This window comes from Bos taurus, chromosome 12 (assembly GCF_002263795.3).
Source record: "Bos taurus isolate L1 Dominette 01449 registration number 42190680 breed Hereford chromosome 12, ARS-UCD2.0, whole genome shotgun sequence".
NCBI classification, from domain to species: domain Eukaryota; kingdom Metazoa; phylum Chordata; class Mammalia; order Artiodactyla; family Bovidae; genus Bos; species Bos taurus.
The window spans coordinates 17,807,578-17,828,729 of record NC_037339.1 but is presented as its reverse complement, the minus strand read 5'-3'; the positions used below and the strand labels follow the sequence as shown (position 1 = coordinate 17,828,729).

General features: G+C 37.8%; 1 protein-coding gene across 1 annotated transcript in view; it reads left to right on the top strand.

Moving 5' to 3' along the window:
• SUCLA2 (succinate-CoA ligase ADP-forming subunit beta) overlaps positions 1–19,403 on the top strand; it is a 44,612-nt gene extending 25,209 nt beyond the window's left edge. Inside the window, 7 exon segments of the mRNA NM_001075493.1 lie at positions 2,067–2,195; positions 4,996–5,134; positions 12,439–12,600; positions 12,691–12,833; positions 14,306–14,426; positions 14,919–15,007; positions 18,606–19,403. Of these exon segments, the coding sequence (NP_001068961.1) occupies positions 2,067–2,195; positions 4,996–5,134; positions 12,439–12,600; positions 12,691–12,833; positions 14,306–14,426; positions 14,919–15,007; positions 18,606–18,680 (858 nt within the window). The 3' untranslated portion in view covers positions 18,681–19,403.
• The last annotated feature ends 1,749 nt before the right edge of the window (positions 19,404–21,152 follow it).

Genomic DNA, 21,152 nt, shown 5'->3' with positions numbered 1-21,152 from the left:
CACTCAGACTCAGTCAGTGATGCCATCCAAGCATTTCATCCTCTGTCGTCCACTTCTCCTCCTGCCCCCAATCCCTCCCAGCATCAGTGTCTTTTCCAATGAGTCAACTCTTCACATGAGGTGGCCAAAGTACTGGAGTTTCAGCTTTAGCATCATTCCTTCCAAAGAAATCCCAGGGCTGATCTCCTTCAGAAGGGACTGGTTGGATCTCCTTGCAGTCCAAGGGACTCTCAAGAGTCTTCTCCAACACCACACTTCAAAAGCATCAATTCTTCGGCCCTCAGCCTTCTTCACAGTCCAACTCTCACATCCACACATGACCACAGGAAAAACCATAGCCTTGACTTACACGGACCTTTGTTGGCAAAGTAATGTCTCTGCTTTTGCATATGCTATCTAGGTTGGTCATAACTTTCCTTCCAAGGAGTAAGCGTCTTTTAATTTCATGGCTACAGTCACCATCTGCAGTGATTTTGGAGCCCAAAAAATAAAGTCTGACACTGTTTCCACTGTTTCCCCATCTATTTCCCATGAAGTGATGGGACCGGATGCCATGATCTTAGCTTTCTGAATGTTGAGCTTTAAGCCAACTTTTTCACTCTCCATTTTCACTTTCATCAAGAGGCTTCTTAGTTCCTCTTTAGTTTCTGCCATAAGGGTGGTGTCATATGCATATCTGAGGTTATTGATATTTCTCCCGGCAATCTTGATTCCAGCTTGTGCTTCTTCCAGTCCAGCGTTTCTCATGATGTACTCTGCATATAAATTAAAGGAGCAGGGTGACAATATACAGCCTTGACGTACTCCTTTTCCTGTTTGGAACCAGTCTGTTGTTCCATGTCCAGTTCTAACTGTTGCTTCCTGACCTGCATACAGATTTCTCAAGAGGCAGGTCAGATGGTCTGGTATGCCCATCTCTTTCAGAATTTTCCACAGTTTATTGTGATCCACACAGTCAAAGGCTTTGGCATAGTCAATAAAGCAGAAATAGATGTTTTTCTGGAACTCTCTTGCTTTTTCCATGATCCAGCAGATGTTGGCAATTTGATCTCTGGTTCCTCTGCCTTTTCTAAAACCAGCTTGAACATCAGGAAGTTCACAGTTCACGTATTGCTGAATCCTGGCTTGGAGAATTTTGAGCATTACATTACTAGCGTGTGAGATGAGTGCAATTGTGTGGTAGTTTGAGCATTCTTTGGCATTGCTTTTCTTTGGGATTGGAATGAAAACTGACCTTTTCCAGTCCTGTGGCCACTGCTGAGTTTCCCAAATTTGCTGGCATATTGAGTGCAGCACTTTCACGGCATCATCTTTCAGGATTTGAAATAGCTCAGCTGGAATTCCATCACCTCCACTAGCTTTGTTCGTAGTGATGCTTAGGAGACTTAAAAGTTAACTTAATTGATTAGTATTTATGTCTCATTATATTCACGATAATAGCTGGAGCTCTTCTTTGAAGGCAGATAGCTTTCTTTTTCAGAGAAGGCAATGGCAACCCACTCCAGTGTTCTTGCTTGGAGAATCCCAGGGATGGCGGAGCCTGGTGGGCTGCCGTCTGTGGGGTTGCACAGAGTCGGACACGACTGAAGTGACTTAGCAGCAGTAGCAGCAGCTTTCTTTTTCACTGACCTCCAGTAGCCTAGAGATTATAAATCTGAACATTTGTTCATTAGATTTTCCCTTTTAAGTACCAGTCAACTGTTTCTATTATTTTTTTAAATGTTCTTTAAACAATACTTTAATGAACCTTCAGTTCTTGTGAGAAATGTAGAGGTTATATTTCACATATACGTGTATATTTATATTGTTTGGTATACATTTTGTATATATTTTTAATCCTTTTCCCCTCACTGGTAAGACAGTGTCTTCCTCCTCCTTTTCCATTATTTCAGTTGAATGTTTAGAAGAACAGTGTAGGAGATGCAAGGACAAATTCTCAAGGGGGTTAAAAAATAGTGGGAAGTGACAGATGTATAAGTTTAATAGTATGCATGAATAGATTTTAAGATTTTATTGATGGGTCCAAAATAAAATCTAGATGTTTTTTCTGTTTCCCTTCCTGCTAGGGTCCTGTATTAATAGGAAGTTCTCACGGTGGTGTCAACATTGAAGATGTTGCTGCTGAGACTCCCGAGGCCATAGTTAAAGAGCCTATCGATATCGTAGAAGGCATCAAAAAGGAACAAGCTGTCCGGGTATGTTGTGTTTTGAAACATTTCTAGCTTTTAATTGGATTATTGCAACACTTAAAGAGAATTAACTTTATGTAAGTGAAGTGCTTGATAAAACTTCTGAAAACATTTTTTTTGAGTGTCAGGTATGTTAAATCTTGTTTGAAATGGAAACTTTTTAGAAGTATGTACAGCATTTTACTTCATATCCTCCATAAATATTTTAATATGTATTTTTAAAAGATAAGGATTCTTTTAAAAGAGCCACTATACGTACCATAGCCATACCTAGTAAAATCAGTATCTTCACTTACCCAGTCATTCCCGTTCCCTAGTTGTCTCATGTTTTTTTTTCTTTTAGAATCTGTTTGAGTTGGGATCCACATAAGTTCCTTCATTGCAGTTGGTTAATAGGTCTCATAGGTCTCCTTCTGTTAATAGCTTATAGGTTTCCTTTTCTTCACTTTCTTCATCCATTTTCTTTCATTTGTTGAAGAATCTGGAGTGATACTTTGTTTTTCATACTCTGGATTTTACATCTGCATGGTGGCATTTAATGTGTTCCTGTCCCCCCTTTATTGCCTAAACACTGTATGGAATGGTAGGGACACTGTCTCATATACCCGTATTGATAGATCAGTGATTTTATTTTGGGGGTCTTATGGGTGCTTTAAAGATGCTGATTAAAGCTGTGGGCTTTCTCTCAGTGTATTCACATGCACAGTACATTTTGCCTGCAATTTCACTAGTTTTCTGTACCATCCTTCTTGTGTGCCTCTGCCTCTCATTACATTCCCCCCTCAAAAAGAGCTCTCCAAGACAAAAACTTAAGTATGAAGTTAATTATGGTGTGTGAGAGTTGCTTGGTAATGTTTGTAATATTGCTATTAAATTGTTTATATATAAAAAATAAGTGACCCATCTTAAAAAGAAGTTTGAGTATTAAAGTTTGAATGAAATTAACATCTCTTATCAGGAAACTGTCAAACGAAGCTAATGGTATTGAAGTACAGTAGAGCAGGAATTTTGACTGATACAGAGACCTCCCTGATAAAGCGTGAAGCAAGTCATTTAGGCAAGTGAGTGGTATAAATGTTTAAAGGGGACAGAGATTTGACTCATTAGATAGTTATATGAGAGTGGTAACTAGAGTCTTGAATTTAGATGAGAGAGAAAACACTTGATTTACAACAGTATTTGAAGGAAGAATGTACTAAGTTTGTAGCTTTTTGAGTGATGGATGAACGGAAATACTACTCAGTATAATGCGAGACAAACTGATGTCATACTGGGCTGATCAGAATTCTTTTGCAATTCTCAGATGTTTAAATTTAAAACAGTAGATTGTGACTTCTGAAAAATTTCTAAATGAAATGGTACTTTTAATTCTTCTTATTCTTTTTTTTGAAATGTCTTAACCCCAAATGGCATTTCTCAATTAGATCATCCACTTTATTTGTATTTAATTGTTTGCATTTGAATTCTTATAGAAATCACATTCACTTTCAAAGAATTTAATATTTTCTATTGTTAAAGTTAAATGTATTGTAGTATTAGATAACAATTGGAAAACAGGAGAAAACTCCTCCAGAGGGTTCCTGAGCAGCTGTGGCAGTTAGGATTAAAAAAAGAGACATGTAACTTCCATACATGTAGCTTCTTCTGTAGGTTCAAAATTGCTTATAAAACTTTAAAAAATTATAGATTTTTGATCACCTATAGAACTTGTGAACCATAGCCTCTGGGTTGAGACCTTGGTGTATGTATTTTTTTAAAAAGCTCTTCAGGTATATAGCAAGAAATCTTTGCTCAAGACTGTGAACTCTTCTACTAGATTGGAAGCTTGAAAGTGAAAGTCGCTCAGTCATGTCTGACTCTTTGTGACCCCATGGATTATATATAGTCCATGGAATTCTCCAGGCCATAATACTGGAGTGGGTAATCTTTCCCTTCTCCAGGGGATCTTCCCAATTCAGGGATTGAACCCAGGTCTCCCATATTGCAGGTAGATTCTTTACTAGCCGAGGCACCAGGGAAGTTTAAGTTTAAGGTATCTTTTGAATCTAGCATTTATTAGGTGCTCAGTACTCTTGCCTAGAAAATCCCATGGATGGAGGAGCCTGGTGGGCTGCAGTCCTTGGGGTCGCGAAGAGTTGAACATGACTGAGCGACTTCACTTTCACTTTTCACTTTCATGCATTGGAGAAGGAAATGGCAACCCACTTCAGTGTTCTTGCCTGGAGAATCCCAGGGACGGGGGGGCCTGGTGGGCTGCCGTCTGTGGGGACACACAGAGTTGGACATGACTTACGCAACTTAGCAGCAGCAGCAGTAGATTTTTGAATGAATAGGATGATACTCATTTTACTAGTCATTTTACTGAATGTAGACACTCTTCATAAATTACCTAAAAGGTAAAATAGGGTTAGTATTTTGGCCATTGTTTTTAGACCAGTGGGATTAGTAGTCTACCTTTTCTATGTAGTTTTAATAAAATATTAGCCTCTTTTTTCAGTTTAGGTTGGCTATAAGACTCAGTGGCAGTATGGAGGGTATGGGATAAACATGAGAACAGAAATTGAGGTGAATGGCAAGTCATTTGACCTCTCGGAATCTCTTTCTTTGTAAAATGGGCATATTACCTGCTTTGTGAGGATTTTGCATAGTTTTGTTTAACCATTTATTGATAATAATTAATATTTGATCATAAATGATTCATGCTTATTATTTAAATGATAAACTACAAGGTTATTTATTTGCAACAATTTAATGTTGATTGGATGTTATGCAGCATTCTTGTAACAAAGAGACATATTGCTTTCAGCTTGCACAGAAGATGGGATTTCCAGCCAGTATTGTGGATTCTGCAGCAGAAAACATGATCAAGCTTTATGACCTTTTTCTGAAATACGATGCAACCATGGTAGAAATAAATCCAATGGTAGAGGATTCAGATGGAGCTGGTAAAGTATCTTCTTTCATCAGACATTGATTATCTGTTTAGCCCCTATCATATGCTTCACTGAGGAATTGAACTCATAAGGAAGTGAACTCATTGCTATGTAGAAACTTGTTTTATAATGAAAAGAGTGAATGTGAACGTTTGAAAAGAGTGAATGTGAACAAAGAGACACATTAAACGAACACTTTATATATTTACACACAGAGGGATTAAAGCTGTACTGTATGGCAGCTAACAGTCACATGTGGCAGTTAAAATGAATTGAAATGGTATAAGATTAAACTATTTCTCAGTTGCACTAGTTACATTTCAGGTACTCTGTAGCCCCATGTGGTTAGTGCATTAGCACACACACAGAACAATTTCATTCTTGCAAAAAGTTCTGCTGGGGAGTGTTTTGTTAGAGTATTTAGCACGGTAGTGGATAGTTATAGTTTGGGAAAATTAGCCATTTTAATCTCCCCAGGTTTCAGACTTTAGAGACATGATTGTTTTTGTACAAAGAGTATATTTTGATACTGCTGCTGCTGCTGCTGCTAAGTCACTTCAGTCGTGTCCGACTCTGTGCGACCCCGTAGACGGAAGCCCACCAGGCTCCCCTGTCCCTGGGATTCTCCAGGCAGGAACACTGGAGTGGGTTGCCATTTCCTTCTCCAATGCATGAAAGTGAAAAGTGAAAGTGAAGTTGCTCAGTCGTGTCCGACTCTTAGCGACCCCATGGACTGAAGCCTACCAGGCTCCACCGTCCATTTTGATACTGGAATCCTTTTAATATTAGGGAAAAAAGATTAGCTTATCACTTTGACAGCTTTCCTTTTATATGTGTTTAAAAGGTAAGTCAGATTTTGAATTATCATCCCTTCCCTGTATAGATATTCTAAAAATATAAGCTGCTTTATTGTAGCCTAAGTTTTTCTTGGTATTTCACATTAATTGCTTCTTTTGCTGTGATTTGTTAGATTTTGTTTCACATTTCTTTGGGCATTTCTAATCTCCTTCAGCATTTGTAGAACTCTTTCACTTTTGTACTTCTAATGAGTTCTGTTATTGTAGAAATCAATTTTTAGGTGGTCATTTATAAAGTAGTGTAAAGACAAAGGAGTAAATTCTCTTGTGATTATAGAGGTAGTTTATAAAACTAAAATTAATTAAATTTTTTAAAGAGTGAGGGCTGAAACACATTCTAAAAGTGAAATTTTAATAATTTGTATAGGAGAATTGATCTGTATAAAGCTTTCTTTTTTCCTTTTTTTTTTTTTTTTAAGGGAGGCAGTTCTTAACCTATTTATTTTAGATTGACATTACTTAACCTGTTGTGGGTCAAGGACAAATTTTAAGAAATGCAGTGAAAATGGTATGAAAGCGAGTAACACTCACCAAGGAATCACCAGTGTTGCCATGGGTGCATGTGCACATGCACTGTGGAAGTCTAAAGTTGGATGTGGTTTAGAAATCCTCAGCTTCCTTAAAGCCTTTAGTCCTGCGTTTGGTACTTGGATGTCACATTACTAATTCCTATTGCTAGGCAACCTTTAGAATCTTTTTTTCATGTTTCAAAACCAGTCATGCTGGAATTTTATTGGAATTGTATCATCCCTATAAATTGTTGGGGGAAAATTGACATATTTCTAGAAGTCAGGTTTTCCAACTAGAAATACAGTTTTTTTCCATTTATATTTTTTAAAATAAGGCATCTTTTGGAAGATATTTCTTTTTAGATATATTTGTAGAAATATATTTTTTGTTGCTATTTTGAATAGGATTTTTTCTGCCATTGTATTTTCTTACTGTTTATTGCTGCTGTACAGAGACTTTTGATTTTGTTCTTTATTTGTTGATTTTAATTCTGTCATTATATTTGTTTTCCTTAGTCTGAAAAGTATCTCTACTATGTTTCAGCTTGTCTCCCTCCCATGTTTGGGTTTGTTTTCAGTTTCTTCTTTCATAGTACATAGTTTTGAATTTTGACTGTACAAAAGAGACATTTTATGTATACTTTGGTTTCCTACAGTAAAGTTTTTTCTTTTTTTAAAATATTTCTCTCTATAAACAAAAACATAGCAAATACTTTGTGCCAGGCACTGTTGTAAGAGCTTTTCAAATATAAACCCTGTAGTTCATTAGATGTTTATTACAGTTCTGTGAGGGTAGGTCCTATTACTATCCTTACTTTATAGGGTAGGAAACTGAGTTATCAAGAGGTTTAAGTGACTTACCCAGGGACACATGGCTAATGGTAGAGCTGGACTGTGAATCCAGGTAGTCCACTGCAGAACTTGTACTCTTAGATATGACACAGTTGTATGACAGGGATATTTTGGGTAGAGATGAGTCTATCAGCAGTATTGGAGAAGTAAGGGATTAGCTGTTAGGGTAATCTTTTAGTCTGGGACTTCCCTGGTGGCTCAGTGGTAAAGAATCTGCCTACCAATGTGGGAGGATGTGTGTGCTGTGTGCTCAGTCCAATTCTTTGTGACCCCATGGACTGTGTAGCCCCCCATCAGGCTCTCCTGTCCATGGGATTTCCCAGGCAAGAATACTGGAGTGGGTTGCCATTTCCTTCTCCAGGGGATCTTCTTGACCAAGGGATTGAACCCGCATCTCCTGAGTCTTCTGCATTGGCAGGCAGATTTTTTACCATTGAGCCAGGAGGTCAGGTTCAATTCCTGGGTCAGAAAGGTCCCCTGGAGAAGGAAATGGCAATACACTCCAGTATTCTTGCCTGGGAAATTACATGGACAGAGGAGCCTGACAGGCTAAAATCCATGGGGTTGCATGACCTCTCAACTAAACAGCAACAGCAGTCTTTTAGGCTAAGAAGCTTAGTAGTAGTCCAAACAGAAGGCAACAGAGGCAGTGGGAATGGAGAGGAGAAGGGTTTATTTTACAGATGAGTTCAAGCTCAGGCTCTGTCAACGCATCTACATTTCTCATAGTACCTTCTTTTATGTATTTTGAATGGAGGCTTCAGATCAGTGTACTCTGGGTAGTTCTAAACATCTACAAATTGATATGTTTTATTTATGAGGTACATATTGAGTTTTGAAAGTAATATTTAAAAAATAGGAAATATTATCTCCTTTTGTTCTAAGTTACCATATGACAAGATAGTATATACATTTGGGGAAATTATCATCGTATTCCTTAAAATAGTAGTTTAAGGACATTTTGAATGACTAAATTTGGAATTATTTCCTTTGTGCACAGTTCTTTTGGAACATATCTGCTGCACAGAATTGAAGTATACCTGTTAATTTTTACTGGTTTAATTGTTTGAATAATTTTAAGAGGCAAGCTTGTAGACCGTAGACTTACTTTCCTAGTAATGCTCTGAAAACATAGGGTAATATTAAAATATACATATATATTTGAATAGAATTGCTTAAATAGCTTGTCATACCATTGTTGGGGTTTCTGAGAGATCTTCCAGTGACTACCCGTCTTCCCTGCCTGAGTTCTAATTAAAATGGATCTGACAGCTAAATTACAATTAGACAGACTTAATAAATCTATTCACATATGAGGCTTTAACAGGGCAGTCCTTTCAGGGATAGGCTATGCCTTGGGAATAGCAGTTGGACATGCTTGTTCCCTGTGGGAAGCTTACTCCCAAAAGGAAGAAAGTTTGAGCTAAATTATGCATGTCTGGTTTTACAATGTCTAGATTAACTAGATAGTTAATTTACTTCCCTTCCTCTGGGAAGAAGTAAGTAAAGAGACAGTGAGGACACAGATGTTACACTAAGTGAGCCCTTTGGATGTGAAAGGAAACATTCAGAGTCGGGGATTTGCTCAGCTGCTCCCAAACATTCCACAGTATTTTCTTTACCCACTGAGCTCAGCCATCAAGCCTGTGATCTATCAGGGTGGATGTGGAAGTTTTGAGGGACAGAGATTAGCTATCTGTTTGCATAGTCTTGTTCTGCTTTTGAGGCTGTCATTCTAGTCCTAGCCGTTGTTCCTTTGAATGTTATGGGCACACCGATAGGTAGTTTGAATTTTTACCTCCAGAAATTTCCAGAATGGGTCAGAACAGTATACCAGTGTCAGCCTTTTAAGAAGGTGTTAGGCTTAATTCTGGAAATTTACTCTTTTCTGTTTCTGACTCCAGATTATGTCCAGTCATCTATTGGAGTATCAGAAGTTCATGGGTGAGATTAGATTATATAGCATTAAAATTCTCTGAAATACTTTAATAGTAAACTGCATAAAGACACACCTGAGACATAAAGACACAAATGTGATAAAGTCCAAAGGACCTAGAGAACTGAAGTCCCAAGTCAGATTCTTTTATCTGAGTTAGAAATTCAAAGAAATTAATGTTCTTAGTAATTTCTTAACTATTTTCATTGAACAAGAGGTTGTGAATTCTAGATACAGTTTAAATTCTTTCAGCCAGGGCAGTTTGGATTTTTTTTTTCGTAGGAATATTCTCTGTAGTCTCAGAAGTTGCATTATTTGAATTTCAGATCTCTTATGGGCCTCAATTCTAATGGTGTACAAAAGGTTAATAATACATATAAGTTTATCACAGCTTTGCCCCTCTGTTACCAAATTTGGAAAAAAAAAAAAACACCACCACCAAACCCAGGCCATTCCCACTGCCAGGAACAGTGATCTCAGGCACAGTTATTTCTCAGAACCATGTACTTCATTTTATGAAGGGTCATGGCAGAAACTCAGGCTTCCTTGGTGGCTCAGACAATAAAGAATCTGCCTATAATGTGGAGAGACCTGGGTTCAGTCCCTGGGTTGGGAAGATTCCCTGAAGGAGGGCATGGCAACCCACTCTGGTATTCATGCCTGGAAAATCCACATGGACAAAGGAACCCAGTGGGCTACAGTCCATGGGGTTGCAAAGTGGACATGACTAAGTGACTAAGCACAGCACAGCACGTGGCAGAAACTCAGTGAAAGCTGAATAAAGGAGAGTGGATTGATTTTAGTCTCACCAGGACGCCAGTGATTATTTTACTTGTGGACTTCAAATCAGTTGAGAGAAATCTCTGAGCAGCAAATTAATTTTGGCCTGGTAACGGCACCCCACTCCAGCACTCTTGCCTGGAAAGTCCCATGGACGGAGGAGCCTGGTGGGCTGAAGTCCGTGGGGTCGCTAGAGTCGGACACGACTGAGCGACTTCACTTTCACTTTTCACTTTCATGCATTGGAGAAGGAAATGGCAGCCCACTCCAGTGTTCTTGCCTGGAGAATCCCGGGGACGGGGGAGCCTGGTGGGCTGCCGTCTATGGGGTTGCACAGAGTTGGACATGACTCAAGTGACTTAGCAGTCATTTTGGCAATTAATTTGGCATTTGTGATTTATAGGGGTGAAAAACCAAATATGTACATCTCTTAAAAGCTTTCCCTCTTTTGAACACTATGAATTGAGCGTGGGCTCTGTTTACTGGTATTACACACACCCTTGCTTAGTTAGCAGAGTTGTCAGTGGCTGGTTCTACTGACTGTTACAGAGCTCAGGCCTAGGAAATGTGCTTCCTAGGTATTTCACCCCAGGTTGTTTTTATTGGAGAATCACCCTCAACTGAGTGAACCTGTCTTGATCTTGAGTCTGTATGCCTCGGAAGCCTACTAAGGATTGGTTCCTTAGTAATGTAATCCATGTAATCCTCATTTTAAAAAAATAGATACACAGTTGATCATTGAAAAACTTGCATTTGAACTGTGAGGGTCCACTTATATGCAGATTTCTTTTTTTCCAGTAACTGTACATCAGTATTACACAGTCTGTAGTTGGTTGAATCTGTGGATGCAAAGCTACAGATATGGAGGGCTGACTATATAAAGTTATATGCAGATTTTTGGGGGGATGTATCTTGAGCACTTTTTGTGTTTACTGAAATATTCTTCTAAAACATTTACTTTAATGTTTATAATCCTGTCATATATAGATATGCCACAATTTATAAATTTGTAAGTGATTATGAAAATACAAGGGATCTGAAGCATTACAGTCTAAGAAACATATATTATCATTCACCAGTGATTTCATATACTGTACTTTTCAGTTTAGATTTTCAATATGTTTCATTTCATAGTTTTATTATCTGCTGATATTTCTTACCTAGTGCTTTATTACGAACATATTTTCCTTTAAGTCGTTTTAAACATGTTTAAAAAAGCTGTTTCACAGTTCTCTGATAATTTAAAATTTTAGTCATCTTGGGTTTTGTTTCTTTTGACTGCTTTTCCTTTTTACCATTTGTTACATTTTCCTGTTTCTTAAGAGATCTAGGAATTTTTATATGGACATTTTGGGAGGCTGAATTCTGTCTTCCTCTGAAAGAATGGTTGGCTTTTGTTGTTGTTAGTTAACTTGGCTGACTCCAAACTTTGTCTCTTGTTTTGGGCAGCAGCTGAAACTGCTTGGTTCTTTTCACCTCTGTCTGTTTAGGAGTAAGGAGAATGTTGTGGTTAGATTGGAGCAAGGAAGGGATAAAATACTGAAAGATGAAGTCAGAGAATTAGCCTTCGTAAGGACCGTTTTGGTAGAGTGCTGCAGGTAAAAGCCTGATGAGAGTGAATTTAAAAGAGAATGGCAGGAGGAAAACTTGGTACAGTGAGTTAAGCGCAGGTATTGGCAGATAATAAGTATTTCAGGCTTTGTGGGCCATGTGTAGTCTCAGTTGCTGCTGTTTTTCTCCTTCATTTACCCTTTCTTTTTTCTTCTTGATAACTATTTATTCATAAAAATGTAAAACCCTTTGTTAGCCCACGGGCCATAGTTTGCTGACCCCAGGTTTAAACAGATAACTTTTTCTGTGAATGGTGCTGTATGGGAAGAGGAGAGTAAGCGAGGAGGTAGCGGGTAAAAGAGTTTCTTCTTTCTTTTTATTAGGTGGGGGAAAGGATAGCTTTTTTTGCAAGCCAGTTTAATTTAGCCCATGGAAAAATGGAGTGGAATTTATGGTGCTGGAAAAGCAGAATTGCTGTGACAGTGCCCTTGAGTTGGGACCCAGAACCCAAGCAATGGAATTAGCTAAGAGCATGGACTGTTTTTTCTTGGTAATTAAAAAGAACATTAAATGCGCTTCTGAGGTTTTTCTTTCTTCTTTATCTGTTGCTTAGGACAGATGTAGAAGCAGTAACTTTAATGGGACAGTTTTAAATTCTCACATATTCTTATTCAGGAGATAGTTTGAATCAGTTGTGAACATGAGTTGAAATACTTTCAGTAAGTAACCAAATGTGTTTTTCCCCTAAAGTAAAAAAACATTTGATTATTGTATAGTTTTTTTTTTTGGTCTATCTTGAAATTAAAATCGCTTTCTTTTTTTCCTTTAAAGTGCTGTGTATGGATGCAAAGATCAATTTTGATTCTAATTCAGCTTATCGTCAGAAGAAAATCTTTGACCTGCAGGACTGGACCCAGGAAGATGAAAGGGACAAAGATGCAGCTAAGGCAGATCTCAACTACATTGGCCTTGACGGAAATATCGGCTGTCTAGGTACCACGTGTTCTTGTGTTAGAGCTGGATTGGTTAATCTTATTTTCTTTATGTTTGTCGCTTACACAAATCATTTTCCTCTCTTGATAGTGAATGGTGCTGGTTTGGCTATGGCTACAATGGATATAATAAAACTCCATGGAGGGACTCCAGCCAACTTTCTTGATGTTGGTGGTGGTGCCACAGTCCATCAAGTAACAGAAGCGTTTAAACTTATCACTTCAGATAAAAAGGTAAGGGCAGAACCTATGTTTTAGATTTGAATGGTAAGAAGTAACTTGATTAATTAGTAGAGTACATAGTTTTACTTGTTGAGCATACATAGGTCATTAATAAATATTTGTTATTGATGGTGCTCTGTATTTTTTCTTGGTGTTAGATTCTAGAATTGTTTAATACAATTTTTTATTTTATTGCTCTTTCCCTTTGAGTCTGTGGACTTATTTTCCATATTCAACTTTATAAAAAGCATTAAACTAAAATGAGATACAAAATATGCTTTGTTTCTTTTGTTTTATAATTATTCTTTTTAAAATAAATTTTATTGGAACTATATTCCTATAGTTTCCTTTGGCAAAAACTCTAAAAGCAGAGCATTATTTAATTACCTAACTGTTGACTACTTGTCTGAGCCACCAGGGAATCCCAATAATATGAACTAGAGTTCATATTCTATTTCTAAGCATGGCTTTTTAGGCCTGTGTGCAAGAATGGAGAAAAGCATGTGAAAAGTTCCTGTGCTGGGGCGTTGGAGTTAGAAGCAGGCCAGGAGCCGGGGGTGACAATGTGGATAGCATTGAAGTAGCTGTATACATATGTCCCTTTGTATTGGACACTGGGCTTGGATTTTGGAACACATGGTTTTTTCCTTCAAGGCCTTTTATAGTGTGTTGAAGCTAATGAATGTAGTGCTATAGAAGAACAGAAGACAGGGCTGATAAACTGGGAGAATCAGCATGGCCTGACTGTGATGATGAGAGAATGCTGACCCAAATAAGCCCTGAGGTTTGGATGTGGCATGTATTCAGGAGTGGTCACACTTGTTGAGTGCTTTGGGGGACCTTGTGTTTGTGGAAAGTGGTAGAGTTGATGGGGAAGAATGAAGAAACGATAGTAAGGACTAAGCTGGAGATCTTGCATATAACGTTGTCTTACCACATGGCCTGGGGTAATGGCTCTGCTTAATAGGAAGCAAGTAAACAGAATCGGGAGGGAGGTCTTGTTAATATGGAACAGGAGAGAAAAAACTATGAACTAGGTGTTGAAATTACCCAACGAGGGGAAGGAAATTTTGGTGGGTGGTGAACTGCCAGACTTCAGTGGTGAGAGCTGCATGCAGAGTATGGCTGTTTGGTCTGAAAATGTTTCTGTGGGGTTAACTTCTATAAGGCACAGGTAGGGCTTCCCCAGTGGCTCAGTGGTAGAGAATCTGCCTGTGATGCAGAAGACACAGGAGACACAGGTTCAGTCTCTGGGTGGAGAAGATGCCCTGGAGGAGGGCACGGCTGCCCACTCCGGTATTCCTGTTAGGAGAATCCCACGGACGGAGGATCTGGTGGGCTGTCGTCCTAGGGTTGCAGAGAGTCAGACACCAGTGAAGTGACTGAGCACACACACAAGGCCCAGATACGAGTGTGCTCCTGAGAAGGAAGGAAAAAGAGTCATTCCTTTAAAATTTTAATCTCCCAAAACATTTTATTGACAGGTACTATCTATTTTGGTCAACATTTTTGGAGGAATCATGCGGTGTGACGTTATTGCACAGGGTATAGTCATGGCAGTAAAGGATTTGGAAATTAAAATACCTATTGTGGTACGGTTACAAGGTGAGTGTAAAAGGTATCTTGTAATTGTTTGACTAACTCTAAAAGTTAAAAGTTCATAATTAAACTTTTATTTAAACTTTTAAAAGATCATTATTAAAAGTTCATAATTCCAAGGGGTTTATTTAAATTTAGTTTTAAATAGCTATATTTTTAAAATGAGAGTGTATAATAGAGAATTTTTTAAATGTGAGTTAAACAAAATCTTAACATTGGGACAAAATTGTTGATAGTTTTGTTAGGTATAAGTTGATACATTATTTGGTATGTTTTGTCTTGAATTCAGACTTGTCTGAATTACCATTAATGTGATAAGGCAAAGTATTTTACAAGATGGCTCCAGGTTTTTACAATATTTTCTTTGGTTTAGAAGCATTTGTATTAAATGACAGAAGTTGGTTGAAATTTTATATTTGTGGTATATTGTGACAAACATTTTAAATGATTTTGTGTATGTATTTAAAGCACCTTTATATTTGCATAAATCATTTCCAGGTACACGAGTTGATGATGCTAAGGCACTGATAGCGGACAGTGGACTTAAAATCCTTGCTTGTGATGACTTGGATGAAGCTGCTAAAATGGTAAACGGGTTATGTTGATCGAAGGAAAAATTTGCAGTGTCTGAAAGTTTATAGGCACTTAGATTCTAAAGTGAACAGCTAATACTGCTAATAATTAGTGTTTCACTTAAATACTAGGAGTATTGAATCCCATATACCTATCATATCCCATATCCCAACATCCTAAACAGTTACCAACTCATGCCCAACCTTGTCTCATCTAATTTTTACCTACTTCCTTCCATTGCCCATGATTATTTGGAAGCAAATCCCAGACACTATATCATTTCATACATACCATCATGTACCTATAAAAGATAAAAGTATTGATGATATAAAGGAATTATTGTTATTTCAGATGGGATAGTGGTATTATGTTTATATTTTATGAAAAAAAATGGAGTCAGTGTTGGAACATGTCTGATTTTCTTAAATATATTTTGCCTATAATCTTTGTTAGATTTAGGATCAAAATAAATCTATGCTTGCAATTGGTTAATATATCACTAAATTTCTCCTTATAGATTCCCCCTTGCCCATCCCCCACCCCCCTTTTTAAGTTCATTTGTTGAAAACAAAACAGGCTGATGGGCTAGTAGTGTCTCCTGTAGTCTGGATTTTAATGATTTTATAGATAATGATTTTATCTATGGGGTGTCATTTAACAATTTATTGACCAGAGGTGTGTTAATACATTGTTACCTGAGCACTATTCTGGAATGTTTCACTATTATAATGTTTCACTATACTGGAATGTTTCAGTATTAACTTACATAACATATTGCTGGTCACAGGTGTTAGTTTCTGCAAAAAATCCCCTGGTCAGTAATGCGTTAACATGTTCCTTTGCTCCTATACTTCCTGTAAACTGGTAATTCAATCTATAGACTTGAGGGATAGTAGGAGTCTGGCTAGTTCAGTAATTAGATGTGAGGTGAGGTGAAGGGAATGAATAGGTTAGAACTTTTCTCTGAAAATATGCTTGTTTGCAGTGAGAGCCTGAATTAGGAAAAGCTTTTTGGACATAGAGAGAAAGGATAAGAGTCAGTAGGAGCTTGATCAAATAGACCGTGAAAGATAAAAGTGAACAGTTGATTTAAGTTGTATCTGTAGTGTTTTTCTAGTGAATAAGAGGTTATGGAAGTCATGACAGTATTAATAATATGGTGATAATATTAGCAATTGCTACCATTTATAATTTATTATGCATGCAATGCTAAGCCTTTTTTTCCCCTTCCACTATTACCTGACTTAATATAAGTTTGGTGATATAATATCCACTTTTATAGATGAAGAAACAAAAGCTCGATACATTAATCTTATTCAGGATCACATGTTGTAAACATCAGAGTGGGACCTGAACTCAAGGTGTCTAACTTTAAAACTTTCTCTTAACTATTCTGCTGGAGAGGAGAGAAGCTAAATTTGTTGTTTGGTTTTAGATATGTTTAATTTGTGTATTTTATATGGTACCAGCTGAATATTCTCAGATAGATTTATAGAGAGAACATTGGAATTCAGGTTGATAATTGTTAACTTACTGACAGAAAGTAAAATAGTAACTTCTAGATTCAAGCCCCTATCCCAACATTCTAGGATTATATACATATTTTTAAAATCAGCTCTTATTTATTTATTTATGGCCATGCTATGTGGCTTGCAAGATCTTAGTTCTCTGACCAGGGATTGAACTTGGGCCCTGGCAGTGAAAACTATAAGTCCTAACCACTGGACCACCAGGGAATTCCCCAAACTTTTATTTAGATGTGCTTTGCGTTGTGTAGTATCCAGCCAAGACAGTCACTATTTCTGTCGTCAAAGATAGTTAAGGGCTGCTGTTGCTGCTAAGTCACTTCAGTTGTTTCCGACTCTGTGCGACCCCAGAGACGGCAGCCACCAGGCTCCCCCATCCCTGGGATCCTCCAGGCAAGAACACTGGAGTGGGGTGCCATTTCCTTCTCCAATGCATGAAAGTAAAAAGTGAAAGTGAAGTCGCTCAGTCGTGGCTGACTCTTCATGACCCCATGGGCTGCAGCCCACCAGGCTCCTCTGCCCATGGGGTTTTCCAGGCAAGAGTACTGGAGTGGGGTGCCATTGCCTTCTCTGATAGTTAAGGGCAGCAGATGTAAATAGACATTTCTCCAAAGAAAATATACAGATTGATGGCTACCATGCACATGAAAAAATGCTCAACATCGCTAATTATTAGAGAAATGCAAAACTACAATGAGGTATTACCTCACACCAGTCAGAATGGCCATCACTAAAATGTCTATAAATAACAAATGATGAAGAAGGTGTGGAGAGAAGGGAAATGTACTACCGTTTTTTGGTGGGAATGTAAATTGGTGAAATCACTATGGAAAACAGTATGGAGGTTCCTCAAAAAACTAAAAATAGAACTACCATATGATTCAGCAGTCCTACTCTTGGATATATCTGCAGAAAACTGTAATTGGAAAAGATAAATGCACCTCTGTATTCATAGAGCAAATTTACAATAGCCAAGACATGGAAGCAACCTAAATGTCCATCAACACACAAATGGATAAAGACGATGCATATATATATGTATGTATGTATACACACACACACACATTCAATTGAATACTACTCAGCCATAAAAAAGAATGAAATAATGCCATTTGTAGCAACATGCATGGACCTAGAGGTCATCATACTAAGTGACGTAAGTCAGAGAAAGACAAATACCATATGATACCACTTACATGTGGAGTTTAAAATATGTCACGAATGAACTTACTTACAAAAGAGAAACTGACATAGACATAGGAAACAAGCGTAGGGTTACCGAAGGTGAAAGGGAGGGGGAGGGGAATAAATTAAGAGTTTGGGATTAACATATATCCACTATTATATATAAAATAGATAATCAGCAAGGACCTGCTGTATAGCACAGGGAACTATAGTCAATATCTATAAGGGAAAAGAATCTGGAAAAGAATCTATATATGAATAACTGAATCACTTTGCTGTGTACCTGAAACTAGCACAACATTGTAAATCAACTAAAATTCAGTTTTAAAAGAGGAAAAAAATAAAGATAGATATAAATAGGGCAATGAAAAAGAGGTATATACATATATCAGACATGTATCCATTTAATACCTTCTGATTTTATATATGTGAATAAAATGTAGTGTGGGTTATAATATGCAGGTTATGAAGTGTTAGATTTGACTGTCCTTCTAGGAGTGGCAAGGGCTTCCCATGTGGCACTAGTGGTAAAGAACCCTCCTGTCAGCGCAGGAGAGGTAAGAGATGTGGGATCGATCCCTGGGTTGGGAAGATCCCCTGGAGGAGAGCACAGCAACCCACTCCAGTATTCTTGCTTGGAGAATCCCACAGATAGGGGAGCCTGGCAGGCTGCAGTCCATAGGGTCGCAAACCATTGGACACGACTGAAACAACCTAGCATGGATGCATGCCAGAGTGGCAAATGCTTCTGAGACTGTGAAGTGGTTTATACCAATGTCAGAATAGCCCAGATGTTTTAAATGAAAAGGATTGAAGATGCAGTTAATTTCGCATTGACCAATTGTTCTGATTCTATGTTTTGGTGAAAATAGAGACAAAGATTGTTTTCTTTTCCTTTCAGGTTGTAAAGCTCTCTGAGATAGTGACCTTAGCCAAGCAAGCCCAGGTGGATGTGAAATTTCAGTTGCCAATCTGATCTGAGAATCCAGTGGTCAACTGAGGATGTTAAATGTGTTATAATTGTTAAAAATACTGTGTTCTGTATTACTATTGTTCCTTTTCTCTTCAGCGTGTGAAGCTTTGTAATTACCACCTGGGCATAAAAACTAAAAGCGTTTGGTCCGCGTTTATTTCTATTCAAAAGGGGCTGTTTGTATAAAGAATGTGTAAGGCAGTTATCTAGTTTGTTCTGTTGCAGCTTTCTTTTTCACTTTTACAGAATATGCCCATTTATTATTGCAGTATGCCAGTTTATTATTTTTGGGTACAGCATTCTTCATTGATAAAGAGTCTTATGAATAAAATAAATATGAAGATAAAACTTTATTCTTTAGTGTTAGAAATGTATTATATCTAATAAACTAGTTTCATCAGTAGAACAATGTATTAAAACAATGTTTTATATAAGAAGTGTTTATCTTCAGCACCAAATACTTAACTAAGTATATCAGTCGCTATTTATAAGCAGATCTTTCAAACACTCCCCAGAATATTCTTTTATGTATTTCAGTGAAGTAACTTATGAATTATTTGAACATTGTTTTAATCATTACAAAACTCTTGATAACTGCTAGTCCTCATGATGATCCTGTGTTATTGAGAACCTGGAAGTTTGTATCAAGTAAAGGTATATTTACTAAGGACTTGGCAGACAAAATTAACAATGTCAATTTAAATTAATAAAGATCTCCCAATGTGATTTGGATTAATTTTTTTTTCCTTTTTAAGTAAACACAGTAAAAAGTGATATGTTTATCATTGCACTAAATACCTCTGAGGAACTGACTTGTAGATTGTGTACTAGGAATGATACTTGCATATAATAAAGCAGTCTAAAGATACTTCACTTGAATTCCACTGTTTATGTGTGTGCCATCTGGTGCTCTTCTCCAGAAAAGCCTACGCTGTCCTTGGTGTCCCAGTTCATACATGTGTGTGTGTGTGTGTAGATGTCCATCTTCATTGCATAGGACAGTTGATAATTTAACTATTAACAGGTTAAGTACCATGGGAGGAAATATCAGCCAAGGAGTAGACTCTGTATGTAAACATACTGGTGAATTTGAGAACTTCTACTTATTTCTTGAAATGTGATCACACACACATGAGAGGCAGCATAGCACAATAAGGGAGCACAGAATTTGAAAGTAGACTATCTGGTTTGAATCTTGCTTCCACTACTTACTAGCTATATAAGCTGGTCAAGTTTCTAAATTTCAGTGTACCTCAATTTCCTTAGCCCCTTTCTCATCCTCGCTAGAATTACTTAGTGGGGAGAGGGAGATAGAGGCAAAGAGAGGAAGGGGGGCAGTTATATAGGGAGAACATGAAACATACATATGTTCAAACCACCTATATCATATGGTCTGTCTTCCCAGCCATACATTAAAAGACTAAATCAGAGCCATTGAACCATTTAGAATTGTGATAGTTATAATTAAAAGTCCAAAGCCTTTAGCTTTTAATTAAAAAAAGAAATCATTCCAAAAAACGCCAGCCAGTGATTAGCTCAGAAAATACTGACATTTGTTTTGGTTGGGTCTAGTCAGGAATTAAAGACTGCTTGGTATGTTAGAGAGGATGTAATACAGGCTCCTGGTAATACTAGTTTTTTCTTATCTATTCTTGCATAATAGATTATCCCCAAACTAGTGATTTTCAAATAACAAAATTTTAACCTCACAGTTTGTATGTGTCAGAAATTTGGAAGTAGTTTATCTGGGTGGTGGTCCTGGTGATGCACTTCCTTGCAGGTTTGAGGACTGCTTCCACGATGGCCCCCGCTCATGGCCGTTGGCCTCCATTTCTCCCCGTGTCGGCCTGTCCTCGGGGCTGCTTGACTGTCCTTGTGACAGGGCAGCTGGCCGCCTCCGGAGCGTGTGATCCAAGGGAACAAGAAGGAAGTCGCCCTGCCTTTTGTGTTCTAACCTCAGATATTTGTGTTCTCATCTCATTGTCCCTTCTGTGACACACCATTAGAAATGAATCAGTAAGTCCAGAGATTTCCCTGGTGGTCAATGGCTAAGACTCTGAGCTTCCAACACAGGGGCTCCAGGTTCCATCCCCGGTTAGGGAACTAGATCCCACACGTCACAACTAAGTTCTCATGCCACACGCAACTAAAGATCTCGCATGTCGCAACAAAGATTAACAGATTCCAGGTGCTGCAACCAAGACCCAGCACAGCTAAATAAATAGATATATATATATTTTTAAAGACCTTAAGAAAAAAAGAATCACTAAGTTCAGTCTACAAGAAGGGAATTCATCTCCATTCTTGAAGAGGGAAATATCAAGGAGTTTGTTGACATATTTTAAATCACAATGTGTGCTGGGTACTGAAAGCAAACCGTGGATGCTGACTTCAGAGATCCATAGCTGCTCAGACTGAGATGTAATGAGCATCTAGGATCTTTCTTTTTTTTTTTTTTTTGACAGGTAAGAAGTG